The sequence below is a fragment of the Amblyomma mixtum genome, chromosome 1 (genome assembly GCF_055824585.1).
Source record: "Amblyomma mixtum isolate Tamu chromosome 1, ASM5582458v1, whole genome shotgun sequence".
NCBI classification, from domain to species: Eukaryota; Metazoa; Arthropoda; class Arachnida; order Ixodida; family Ixodidae; genus Amblyomma; species Amblyomma mixtum.
Genome location: NC_143012.1, coordinates 138,567,453 through 138,580,276, shown reverse-complemented (window position 1 = coordinate 138,580,276; position 12,824 = coordinate 138,567,453). Strand labels below are relative to the sequence as shown.

The 12,824-nt window shown below is 47.0% G+C and overlaps 1 protein-coding gene across 1 annotated transcript; it reads left to right on the top strand.

Annotated features, from left to right (window-relative positions):
• Positions 1 to 4,105: 4,105 nt before the first annotated feature.
• On the top strand, positions 4,106 to 5,496 carry LOC149367718 (uncharacterized). The gene has a single exon (XM_089567401.1). The coding sequence runs from the start codon at positions 4,131 to 4,133 to the stop codon at positions 5,328 to 5,330; it is 1,200 nt and encodes a 399-aa protein (XP_089423527.1). The 5' UTR covers positions 4,106 to 4,130; the 3' UTR covers positions 5,331 to 5,496.
• The last annotated feature ends 7,328 nt before the right edge of the window (positions 5,497 to 12,824 follow it).

Sequence of the window (12,824 nt, the reverse complement as noted above, 5' to 3'; positions counted from 1 at the left end):
GAGGAATTGTGGCAGCGTTTCAAGGATGTCGTGAACAAGCGGACCAGACGGGTCCCAAGTGAATTTTTCGTCGATATGTTGAACGGGTCTTATTTTACCTAACAATAATTTTTAGAAAGCCCTTCAAATCCTGTTCACCACCTCAAGATTGGCGTAGCGCTATTGTAATTCCTGTTTTTAAACCCGGCAGCCGAGTTCAAGTCACCAACAATCACCCAATTTCGCTTACTTCTGCGACGCAATAGCAAAACACATCATTATTTTCCTTGAGACGAATAACTACCTCTGTTCGTCTCAACATGGATTCCGGAGTGGTTTATCCACTGTTTCACAGCTCATTGAAAGGGTTCATGATTTCTATTCAGCTTTAGATGCCCGCGAACAAATTGAGGTCGTCTGCATCGATTTTGCTAAGGCATTCGATAAGGTCCAGCACAGTAAACTGCTTTTGAAACTTCTGAACGCAGGTACTGATTCAAATATTGTTAATTAGATATCAGCCTATTTATGCGGTTGTGTACTATCCTTCCGCATTGTAACTAAATTTCAAATTCACTATAAGTTTTGTCTGGGGCTCCACAAGGGTCAGTGTTGGAACCGTTATTATTTTTATTTCTATCAATGACATTTTTAGTATAATTGAATACGACCTAACAATAAAACTTCTCGCCGACTATTCTTTCATTTACTCCAGAGTGGCCGACACACGTGATCAAAGTAAAATCAACCGATGCCTGCAAGGAATATGTGCGTGTTGCATTAAGTGTGGGATGGCAATATTTATTCAAAACCGACGTTTTCTCATATCATAAGAAAAAAACGCGCTTTCCTTTCACGAGCGTGCGTTTGTAGAACGCACGCTCTACAAACTCTTTGTAGAGCGTGCGTAGCTTTAAGCATAAAGGAGGGATTATTCAGCATGATCTTTCCTGGCATACCATGTGGAGGAGGTCTGCTCAAAAGCCTATCGAAAACTATGCCATTCGAGAAAAAAATTCAGCATGCATCAGAGAACTTGAAGCTAATTGCAAGCATGGCATTTATTCGCCCAGTTTTGGAGTATGCCTCCTCCGTTTGGAGCCCTCACCAAGTGAACTTACGGCACAAACTTGAAAAAATTCAAAGAACCGCAGTGCGTTTTGTTTGTTCGCGTTAGCGGAGAACCGATTCTGTATCAGACATGCTTAAACGTCCCGATCTGGAACTGTTAGAAACATACGAGAAAGCACGACTGACATGGTTTTTTTCAGATAAAATAAAAATCAACAATGAAACATATATTCACCCTCCTCTGAAACGCAGTACGCGTTTGAACCACAGTGCCACAATGCAGTCTGATAATGCACGCCTAGAAGGCTTCCAAAACGCTTTTTTTTTCCTTCTTGTAATAATTTGTGGAATTCCCTTCCGGACTTCTCAGTAGCAGCAAAAAATGTCCATGAGTTTGAATGCTTTTTGGAATGGCTCTTTGGGCAAGGAGAGAAGTAAGAATTTTTTCTATCTCCATTAGCGCTTTCACCCATGTTTTTTTATTGATTATTGCTATCCCCGTGTTGATGCTTTGACCATGTTCTGTAATGCCGTGTTCTCGGTGTCTGAAATTCTTTTTTTATTTTTATAAATTGACACTTCCTTTCCTGTAATGACCCTCAGTGGAGGGCTACAGTGTTATCAAATAAATAAAAAATAAAGAGTTAAATGTCGTAGCAATAGATTTAACAATTGTCGCAGCGTCTGTCGCCATTCCTATGTGTGTTCCGTTTACGTCAGTTTCTTTGCGAATGTCGGTACATCAACCGCCACATTCAGACTGCTACCCGCAACAGCAGGCATTCGCATATATCACATTTTCGAAGCGAAAAGCTTCACTACGAGGGTCGCAGCCGAGTTTCGCGCATGCCGTATGCCGAGAACGAGTGCCGTCACGTGCAGCGCAGGTGCAGCCGAGCGCTACTGCGCTTGTGCGCCGCCTCCTTGCTGTCGCTGCAACTGCGCGCTTCGCCTCCTCGCCCACCGTTTGACCTTTCGTAGCAGCCGCGTGTTGCCCGCGTCGCAGCCGGCAACCCTCCTCTCCGCATTCCTGCGGGCAGTTTTAACCGCGCCGATTTCAGTCTCCTCCTCCGCCTCCGTACAGGCAGTGTGTGGACGGCCGAACGCCTCCACCGTCATCGTGGTGCTCCCAGTGCATTGTGCGCGAACTGCGACAACCATGACGTCAAACCAAGCGTAACTGAAGCTTTTCGCTTGTATGTCCAGGCTTAACAGAGCTAAGCCACTGCCTAATTTCTTGCGTGATTTTGGACAGCGATTCTCTACCTAGGTTGCTGTCTAAGAGCTTGGTTGCCTAAAACTCGGTGGGCAGATGCTCTCTCCCATTCTCTCATGGCAAGATTTCCGGAGAGCTGATTGCAAGCAAGCTGGTCATTCTAAGCTCATAAAAGAGGGCATTGCCGTTTCTTGCTTGCAATCAGCTCTCCGGAAATCTTGCCATGAGAGAATGGGAGAGAGCATTTTGGCGCAAGCAAGCAGGTTGCGTGTGAATGGGTACCCTAACCGACTCATTTCTAGAACAGCGGAAAAGCTTCTCAGGCAGCTCAAGAATGGCGTTCAGCCGAAAGAAGGCAAAAAGAGGAAAAGGCCGGCTGTGGTCCCATATGCACACTGCTTATAGCATGGGCTGAAGAAAGTTGCAGGCAGATACGACATTGACGTCGTCTTTTCTGCGCCCAGGAAGCTAAGCACGATGTGCAAACAGATCAGCCAGAGGCTAGAAGGCAAGAGGGGTGCCTGCCAGGTGCGGCATTTGTCCCCGGCGGTACCCTGCGAAGTAGGGGTGGCTTACCAGGTTCCCTTTTCATGCGGGGCTATGTACATCGGCCAAACCGGCAGGTGTGTGAATAAGCGCCTGTTGGAGCATGAAAATACTATAAAAAATGAACCCCTTTCCCACACAGGCGCCCATTGCAGGAACTGCCAATGCGAGCATATGAAAGATCATGCTGAAAGGAGGGCAAGAGGTGACCCCCTTGCACAGTCTACGTTTATGTGCAAGGAGTGCAAATGCGTACCGGATTATAGTAACACGCGCATCCTGTTCAGACACGGCGATAAGGTAGCACGAGAGATCATGGAGGCCTTTTATATTCATCAGAAAGGCAGTCTATGTATCAGCAGCCCTTCGATTGCCTTATCCGAGAGGGAGTTAAGGTATCTGAACTCCCACGTGCCTTCCAGAAAACGTCTGTGTGCCTGATAAGTGTTTCTATATGTACCCCTTCTTTTCTGCAATAAAAACTAGTTGATAGTCAGCGCTTGTTTGTGTTACTCTATCGTCTTTCGTTTTTCCCGTTCTTGTTGCGCTGTGAACAATATCATGAATATTTTTAAAAAATGCCTCACTGTGCTTATGCGCCATATTGGAGCGCTCTCAACCGCGAGTGGCTGCCGCTCGGTTCGACGGACTGCACAATGATAGAAAGAAAACAGAGTTACCTCGAAACACTCGACTTCGCTGCTTTCCTCGCCTTTTTTTTCTGTTTTGCCTGGGGGCTGGCCTAATAATAGCTCCGTCTTAATTAGCTGCCGTTGGCCTTCCTATCACTTATCGCAGATCACGGCGCGCGCATTCCTTGTTCCGGAAGAATATGCTGATGCACTTACGAGGCTGTGCTGAGATGTGGGTTCGCAGCTGATTTCGAGACTGTGGGCGCGCACACTTCCTTCATTCACAACGTGTTTGTCTGTACTACAGTAAGGTAGCGCAAGAGCGCAATTACGGAGATTTTTCATGTTTTGCGGGCTTTCTAAATGCTGGTTGAAAAAGACTGCGTAGAAGATACATTGCTACAAAAAACTTGATGGCTTGTTTCTTAAGCTCCTCTAAAACTTAATGAAATGCACATGACATTTAAGTGATCGTCAAAAGATTTGCATAAATAAAGTTAGCTAATTAACTAATTAAGCGGACATTTAAAAGTACTCTGAGGAACGCCATACGGGGGGAAACCATATGTCATTGGTCTCACTCAGCTCCAGTGCACCTCTTTTTTGTTTTTTCAATCCTCGGTTCAAGCAGAGTGATACACCTGTATACAGGTCTGCTTCCGGCCACCGAGCGTGACGGACGTACGATGACGAGCTCCGTTGGAGCGGCTTCAGCGGCCATGCCCGGCCGCGGAAACAGGTCTTTTGCTTCTGATTTGTCTTCAGGATCCGAGTACCAGGTTGTATTGCCGAGTCTGCCCACCGGGCGTTTCGTTGTGAACACCGTATTTTTGCACGGTGATGTCAGGGCCCGCCCATACCGGGTGGAAGATTTTCGAGACGCGCTCGCTCAGCTATCGCTCTTGCCGGAAGTGGTCGCCCTAGGGGCGTATCGCATGAATCATGTCTGGGCTGTGACTTTCAAAGACGATGAAACGCTGAAGAAGATTGTTAGCGCCGGGGAGTTGAAAGTGAAAAGTGCCCGCTGTCTCGTAATCGACCCCGCTAACCAGGACGTACGAATGAAGCTGAACTGGCTGCTTCACAGCGTTCCAGACGAAGATGTGCGGCTTGCCTTCGCACCATTTGGAAAGGTGACGGACGTGTCGAGGGAGCGGTGGCGCATACACGGAGTGTCTGACAAGGGCTCAACGACGAGTCTCGTGACTTTGAAGTTGAACGCCGGCGTGAAGCTGGACGACCTGCCCCATCAAGTGAGCGTCTCTGGCGAGCTGGCGCTCGTGGTCGTCCCAGGCAGGGCTCCGCTCTGCCTTCGATGCCGTGGTACAGGACATATCCGCCGGGAGTGCCGGATCCCGCGGTGCGGTTCCTGCCGTCGGTACGGGCACGAGGAGGAGCAGTGTGCTCGTACTTATGCCAACGTCACCGGGCGGGTGAGCAACGAGGACTGCTCGGAGCTGCTAATGGACGAAGCCGACGCGGAGGAGGCATCGAAAGCGGCAAGTGAGCCAGCGGCGCAAGAACCCACGTTGACGCCTCCCCCGACGGATCAACTAGAGGTGCTACCCAACGTCACTGCAGCACCTGGAAAGCTGCTAGGAGCTCCCGTAGCTCCTGCACCAGTCCCCGCCACGCCGAAGGGTCGGACAGAAACATACGTGGACTCTTTGGAGGGTGGCACCCAACCTTCGGAGGAGCCCATGGACGCTCTCTCGGCCGCAACCGGGAAACGCACGCATGATGAAGCCGGTTGTAGTGCGTCTCAACTGGACGCCAGCGGTAGCGACGAGCCTCCGCCCAAAGCGCCAGGTACGAGGCGTTCGACTTTAAAGAGGCGGCCAAACGCGCCGGCCGACTCACGGCAGGCGGGTAAACCGCCTCCTTAGGTTTTTTTTTACTGCTGAGCTTCCTTCAGGGTGTGGGGGGGTGAGAGATGTGTGTCACGACGGTAGATACCACATAATAAGGCGTCCTTTGTATTCGACATGGCAGCTAACCTACGCGAAGTGCTACGTGTAGCCACTTTAAACGTTAGAGGCCTCGGAACGAGAAGGCGGCAATGTCAGCTAAGTCGGCTTCTTCTTGAGAACGACCATCCCGGCCGCGGCGGTTGAATTTCTTTGGAGGAGAAATTCGAGGCCCGTGTACTGTGCGATGTCAGTGCACGTTAAAGAACCCCAGGTGGTCGAAATTTCCGGAGCCCTCCACTACGGCGTCTCTCATAGCCTTAGTCGCTTTGGGACGTTAAACCCGATAAAACCAAACCAAAACCAATCTTGAGAACGACCTTCACGTAGTTGCAATCCAGGAAACAAAAATTGAAAGCCAAGAAGCGACTGAAAGAATGGTGTCTACGTTTCGTATGTACTTTGATGTGTGTGTGTGTCATTCTGTCGGTGCGTCAGGCGGTTGTGTTCTCTTTATTAGGAATAACAAAGGCATAACAATGCAATCGCTCTTTTCGTGTTTAAGCGGTCGTCTCCTGGTCGCCGATTTTTTGTACTGCGATCTGTCTTTTCGAGTTATGTGTGTGTATGCACCAAATGTAGAAAAGGGACGTAAATTGTTTTTTGAGCGAATTGAGTCGTTTTTAAAATGTGACAACATTGTTATGTTCTTGGGTGACATGAACTGTGTTTGTCAAACAGTCGACCGGGCCAAGCCTTCGCCCGTACGTGATAAGAGTGCTGAATTCTTGCATGCTCTGGTCAGTGAATACTGTTTAGAGGATATAGGAAGTGTTTATATGACTGGGACGCGACCGCAATACACGCACTTTCAGGGAGACAGCCATGCCCGACTGGACCGTTTATATGTGTCGTCAGACTTTGTTCCTTTGTGTACCTCGTACGAAGTCAAACCGGTTCCATTTAGCGACCATTGTCTAGTGGCTGCAAACTTTGGCAGCTTACGCTTTAAAAAGCCGTTTAATTGGGCTTTATAGAAACTCAATGTAAAGTTATTGGAGCAAGAACGCTTTGTCAGTACAGTAGGAAAAGAGCTCGAAAAGCTGCTCATGGACCAACCGTCAAGTTACGCTGTTCAGTGGGAAGAATTTAAGCAGTTCGTCAAAATGCGGGCAATTGAAACAAGCAGTGTTCTCAGATTTGAAGAAAAGCAGAAGGAAATCCAGCTCCGTGAGCAGCTTGCGCTGCTCATTAATGTTGAAAGCAGTCAGCCAGGAACTTGTTTTAATGAAATAAGAAATACAAAAGCGCAGTTGGAAAAAATAGACACAGATAAGTACAGAGCAGCGGTGGTGCGCGCACGTGCGGAGAAACTGTGGGCAGGGGAATCGCCAACAAAACGAGCATTAGGCGATGAAAAAACATACGTTTGTCAAAAAGAAATACGCCAGATACAAAACGGTGACGAGGTATCGGCCGATAGCGTCATTATCAAGGGCGTAATCAGAGACCATTTCAGTGACTTGCTGGGTCACACGCGAAGGGCGGAGGGGAGTTTCCATAACGATTTCCTACCGTTTATGCCAAGGCTCGACGATGAAGTCAGAATTCGTCTTTAACAGCCAATAATCGTTACAGAGCTAGAGGAAGCAATAGATCAACTGCCATTGGGTAAAGCAACCGCTCCTGATGGTTTAGGAGCCGCCTTTTACAAATATTTCAAGTCAGAAATCGCCCTAATTCTGCTGAAAGTTATTGTCGAAGCGTACGAGAAAAAGCGCACGCCATTGTCATTCACAACATCGCACGCTGTACTCATACCGAAGTTTGCTGAGCCAGAAAAACGTCTGTTGGTGGGGTCTTATCGCCCAATAAGCCTCACCAACGTAGATTATAAGATATTCATGAAGGTTCTGGCAAAGCGAATTCAGGGCGTCATAACCATGCTAGTGGGGAGTCATCAAACTTGCGGTATCAAGGGTCGGAGCATAGCCACTAATATACACATAGCGCGAAGTGTGCTTGAATGCTGCGATGCACTTGGCGACAGGGTGGCAATGATGCAGCTAGATCTCGCAAAGGCCTTTGACCGTGTATCTCATGAGGTTCTGTTCAGCTTGCTAGATCAGGCTAATGTGGGCTGTGTAATAACGGAGGGCGTACGAATGGCGTACGCGAACTGCACAACGCGCGTCATTGTTAATGGGGAGCTGACTGAAAGCCTACACGTACGATCTTCAGTGAGGCAGGGATGTCCTTTGTCACCCCTCTTGTTCGCAATCTATCTGAGCCCCTTTGTCTGGCTATACTAAACTCTGAGTGTATAACTGGCTTCAGGTTACTGTCAGCGCATGTTAAAATCTTAGCTTATGCTGACGACATCGCCGTGTTCTGCTCAAGTAAACAGAGTATCTGTGAAGCCACGGCTGTTGTTGAGAAGTTTTGCAAATGCACCGGGGCGCAAATAAATTGGGAGAAGAGTTATGGATTCTGGCATGGTGACTGGGAGGAAACGCCAGACTATTACTCCCGACTTCGGTGGGCCACAACTCCGACGAACCCCGAACCATACTGGGATGAACAGGTGGCAGTAGCAAAGGAAAAGGCCAGTGGGTGGCAGGGGCGACCACTATCAATGTTCTCGCGCGCCACTGTGTGTAACCTGTTCCTCATTCATTATTACAGCTGTTCCTCATCTCCAAGATATGGTATGTCATGAATGTGTTGAGCGCCTCGCGGATCAATATTCAAAGGATCCATCGGGTCTTTGCTGTATTTATTTGGCCGTCCACATGGGAAAGAACTAGTCGAACAAACTTATTCTTGCCCGTGAAGAGAGGAGGTCTCGGTCTTGTTCATTTATTTGTACGACAAATCGTGTCCCGCTTTATGTTTCTTCGCGACCAGAACGGTATTTTTCTTCGCACAGTTATGCAAGTTCGTTTATGTCGATTGCTACCAGGAGTTGTAGTATGCTCTGTTGAAAACATGCGTGGTACAATGAGAAATTATTCCCCGCAGGGGGGCGTCTGCAGCATGCAGACAGTTGGTGAGTGGCGACACCACTGGGTATCCCGAGCATCCGCAGGGACATCCCCGCAGGGGGATGATGGTGAACAATGCGTCACCACGGACCCGAGCATCCGCGCCTAGCCGTGCGTGGCATCGCCGTGTCCGGGGAAAAGGGGATCCTGGTGGTTGAGCCGATGCCGAGCGTTTGGACCCTTAAGGCCCCTCGGCGGAGGCAACACACCACTTTGGCCCCAGCTTCCTGTAGACGGCACCTCCGGCCTGACCCGACCGGGGGAAATCGGCAGTCGCCTTTTCCTGTTCTCTTCTCCTTCTTTCACTGTCCTATCTCCTTTCTTACAACTTTCCTGTATCCTCCTCCCTTCTTTGTTTTTTCCTCTTTTTCCTGGCGGCGAGGGTTAACCGTGTGTGACCAACTACCCTGAGTTGAGTCATATTAGGTTATAGTTAAGGCGTACAGCTGGCGTGGGCAGGACTTGCCTTCAAGTTCCTGTCGCGTCCCCTTGTTGGACTTCATGGTGGGTGGCTGCCACTATGACCGAAAAACTAAATTTTTTTATGGCTCCCCCCCTTTCAAAACCAGATCGCTCTCTTAAAAGAGGGCGGAACGAGGCAGCAGACTTTTTTGCGAAAAAGAAACCCACATTCACAAAGTTTCATGTGATACACAGCAACAGTGACGAAAAGCAAGCCCGAATAATATCCCAGTGCCATCCACGCCCCAGGCAGAGACAGCGAAGGCTGCTCTGCCAACTACAAGCCAGGGAGTGCCGGCCCACGGGTCAGCATCCCGCAGGACTTCCCCCCGTCGGGGGAGGCCTGCCACCCACACACCCGCGGCTTCTTCGCGGTCGTCCAGTACCTCTTCCGAGGTGATGGACCAAACTCCCAGCCCGCCTGCTTTACAGCGGCGGAACAGCTCTCTTGAGCGGAAAAAAGGCAGGGCCACCATAACGGCCCCAGAACATAAGTAAACCCCTCGTCGTTCCTACCCCAAAACATAAACATGGCTTTTCTAGTTCAGTGGAACTGTAGAAAAATATTGAGAAATTACGATGACATAAAAACCATTTTAGGGTCAATGTCACCCGTAGCCTTATGTCTCCAGGAAACCAATCTAGGTGCACAACATATGAACATCCTGAAGCATTATAAAACTTTTAGACGCGATCGTGAGCAGGCAAATAGACTCTCGGGAGGCGTCGCGATTGTCGTACAAAGCGGCGTCCCTGCTCAAGAGATCAGACTCAAAACAAAACTTGAGGCAGTTGCAGTCAGCATTGTCAGCTACAAAACAATTACAATCTGCTCTGTATATATTCCTCCACATCTCACACTAACAGTCCACGATCTACAAGGCCTCATTGATGAACTTCCAGAACCATATCTAGTAGTCGGGGATTTTAACGCTCACTCCCCTTTTTGGGGAAGTGAGCGCTGTGACTCTAGGGGTCAAATAATCGAAGATTTTATCCTCACAAATAGTGTATGCCTTTTAAATACAGAAAAAGCCACATACTGCTCCCCTGCCTCAGGGAAAATGACCTGTTTAGATTTGTCTTTTAGTTCACCTTCTGTTTTTAACGATTTAACTGGGACGTCATTGACAACCCATATGGCAGCGATCACCTCCCTATACTAATCACTTTAACATCCCCACCGGAAATAATCCCCACAAGGCCACGGCGCTGGAAGCTTCACCTCGCCGACTGGTCACTTTTTAGAGCAAAGGCAACATTTGAAAATATAGTTTTAGAAAATCGCACCATCGACCAAATAAATGAAAAGTTCACTAATTGTATCATAACTGCCGCACTCACAGCTATTCCTCAGTCGTCAGGAGTGGCGCGACAAAACCATAAAGTATAGTGGACAAAAGACTAAACAAGCTAAAAAACAACAAAATAGAGCTTGGGGTAAATTCCGTAGGTATCCGACGCATGAAAATCTCTTAAATTTTAAAAAGGCAAAAGCTAAAGCTCGGTACGTCCGTCGCAGTGCCGAGAAAGCATCATGGCAGAATTATGTTTCATCTATCAACAGTCACATCCCATCTAAAAAAATGTGGGAGCAGGCTCGAAAATTAAACGGTAACTTTTCACCATTCACAATTCCGCTTTTAACAACACCTGGCGCACAAACAAACATAGAGGAACAGGCAGACATATTGGGGGAACATTTCGCTGCAGTTTCAAGTTCATCACCTTACACGCAGTCCTTTTTAAAATACAAAAACACAGCTGAAAAACAGAGGCTCCCAACAAGTGGAGGTTCAAATGAGAAATACAACAGTCTAATTACCCTCCAAGAAATCAATAGAGTACTATCTGCCGGCAAAAAAACTGCTCCAGGACCCGACGAAATACATTATGAAATGCTTGCCCATCTTTCCGAGCCTGCCGTAGAAGCACTGTTAAGATTCTTTAACACAGTTTGGATATCTGGGAAAATACCGGAAGCCTGGAAGAAAGCTATTATTGTACCGTTTCTTAAACCTAGTAAACCCCCAACCTCTCCTAGCAGTTATATACCCATAGCCTTAACCAGTTGTCTCGCCAAATCCTTTGAAAGTGTCCTTAATATAAGATTAACTTTTGTCCTTAAATCCTGTGAACTTCTTGATATTCATCAGTGTGGATTTAAAAAGGGATGCTCCACTTCAGATCACCTAGTCCGCATTGAAAATGCTGTCATAGAAGCTTTTATACACAAACAACACTGTCTTAGCGTCTTTTTTGATTTAGAGAAAGCATACGATACTACCTGGAGGTTCGGGACTCTTCAAGACTTAGCTGAGCTCGGCATCCGTGGCAGAATGCTGAACTCCATTAAAGACTTTTTATCTAACCGCTCATTTAATGTCCGTCTAGGCTCAACCCTTTCGAGGGATTTTATTCAGGAAAATAGAGTGCCTCAAGGGTGTATTTTAACCACAACTCTTTTTATTGTAAAAATGAATTCTCTTAACAAAGTAATACCAAGGTCCATAATATATTCAGTCTATGTTGACGATCTTCAGATAGCGTGCGCATCTTCCAATATATCTACATGTGAAAGACAAGTACAACTTACAATCAACAAACTGGCAACATGGGCAGACAAGAATGGTTTCCAGTTCTCACCACAGAAAACAGTAGCCATACTTTTTTCACTCAAACGAGGCTTGCACAAAGATCCCACATTACACCTAAACCAAACCAAACTGCCTTTAAAAAAGGAACACAAATTTTTAGGCATCACCTTCGATAAAAAGCTTACTTTCCTGCCTCACATAAACGCACTAAAGAAGAAAGCGTCGCTATCACTGAACATACTTAAATTCCTTTCACGCAAACACTGGGGTTCTGATCGGGTATACATGCCTTCTACAGATTTATCGCTCGGTAGTACGTTCCGTTTTAGATTATGGCTGCATAGTGTATGGATCAGCAAGGCCGTCGTACTTGAAGCGACTGGACCCTGTGCACAATATGGGTTTGTGTCTTTCAACTGGTGCTTACAGGACATCACCCATAAAAAGCCTGTACGTAGAAACCAATGAACCACCACTTGCAGACAGACGAACAATGCTCACATGCTAATACATTTTAAAGATCCGTTCCCAGCCTAAACACATCTGTTACCCACTCGTTACAAAGTGTCCAACTCGAACACTATTTACCAACAAACCTCTAGCAATCAGACCACTTCTTCTCCGCTTTGAAGAGAAATGCATAGAACTAGACACAATGAACATATTACCTAATATTGCCCGAAAACCTGATCCACTCCCGCCTTGGTACTGCCTACCATCTGTGTGCGACTTCACATTAACACAATTTCGGAAAAAACATACACCACATGAACAGATATTACAAGAATATTTAGCACTCAACGAAAAATACCGAGAATACGAAGCATTTTATACCGATGGATCAAAATCGGCGCACTGCGTGAGAAGTGCTGTAGTTCAGAATAAATGGGAAAAAATAGTACGGCTACCTGAGTGTACATCCATTTTCACCGCCGAGTATTACGCAGTCTTGGTGGCTGTAGAAAAAATAATAAATGAGAACATTCAGAACAGTATCATTTACACTGATTCTCTGAGCATACTAACCTCACTTCACCATAGAAATGCAGTGACACCACTAATTGGTAATATCATACACAACATAACGAGTGCCACAATACAGGGACAATACATAAAATTTTGCTGCGTTCCCAGCCTCATTGGAATCACTGGCAATGAGAAGGCGGATGAATGTGCTGCGAAAGCTCGGAACAAACAAATAAAGAAAGTTAACATTCCCTACAAAGATGGCATGAAGTTAGTACAGTATAAGCTCAGAGATAAATGGCAGTCTGAATGGAATATTAAAGGTAATAATAAGCTCCACTTAGTAAAACCATTTATAGAAGAATGGAAGTCATGCTCCCACCAAGAACGTTTCATCGCAGTTA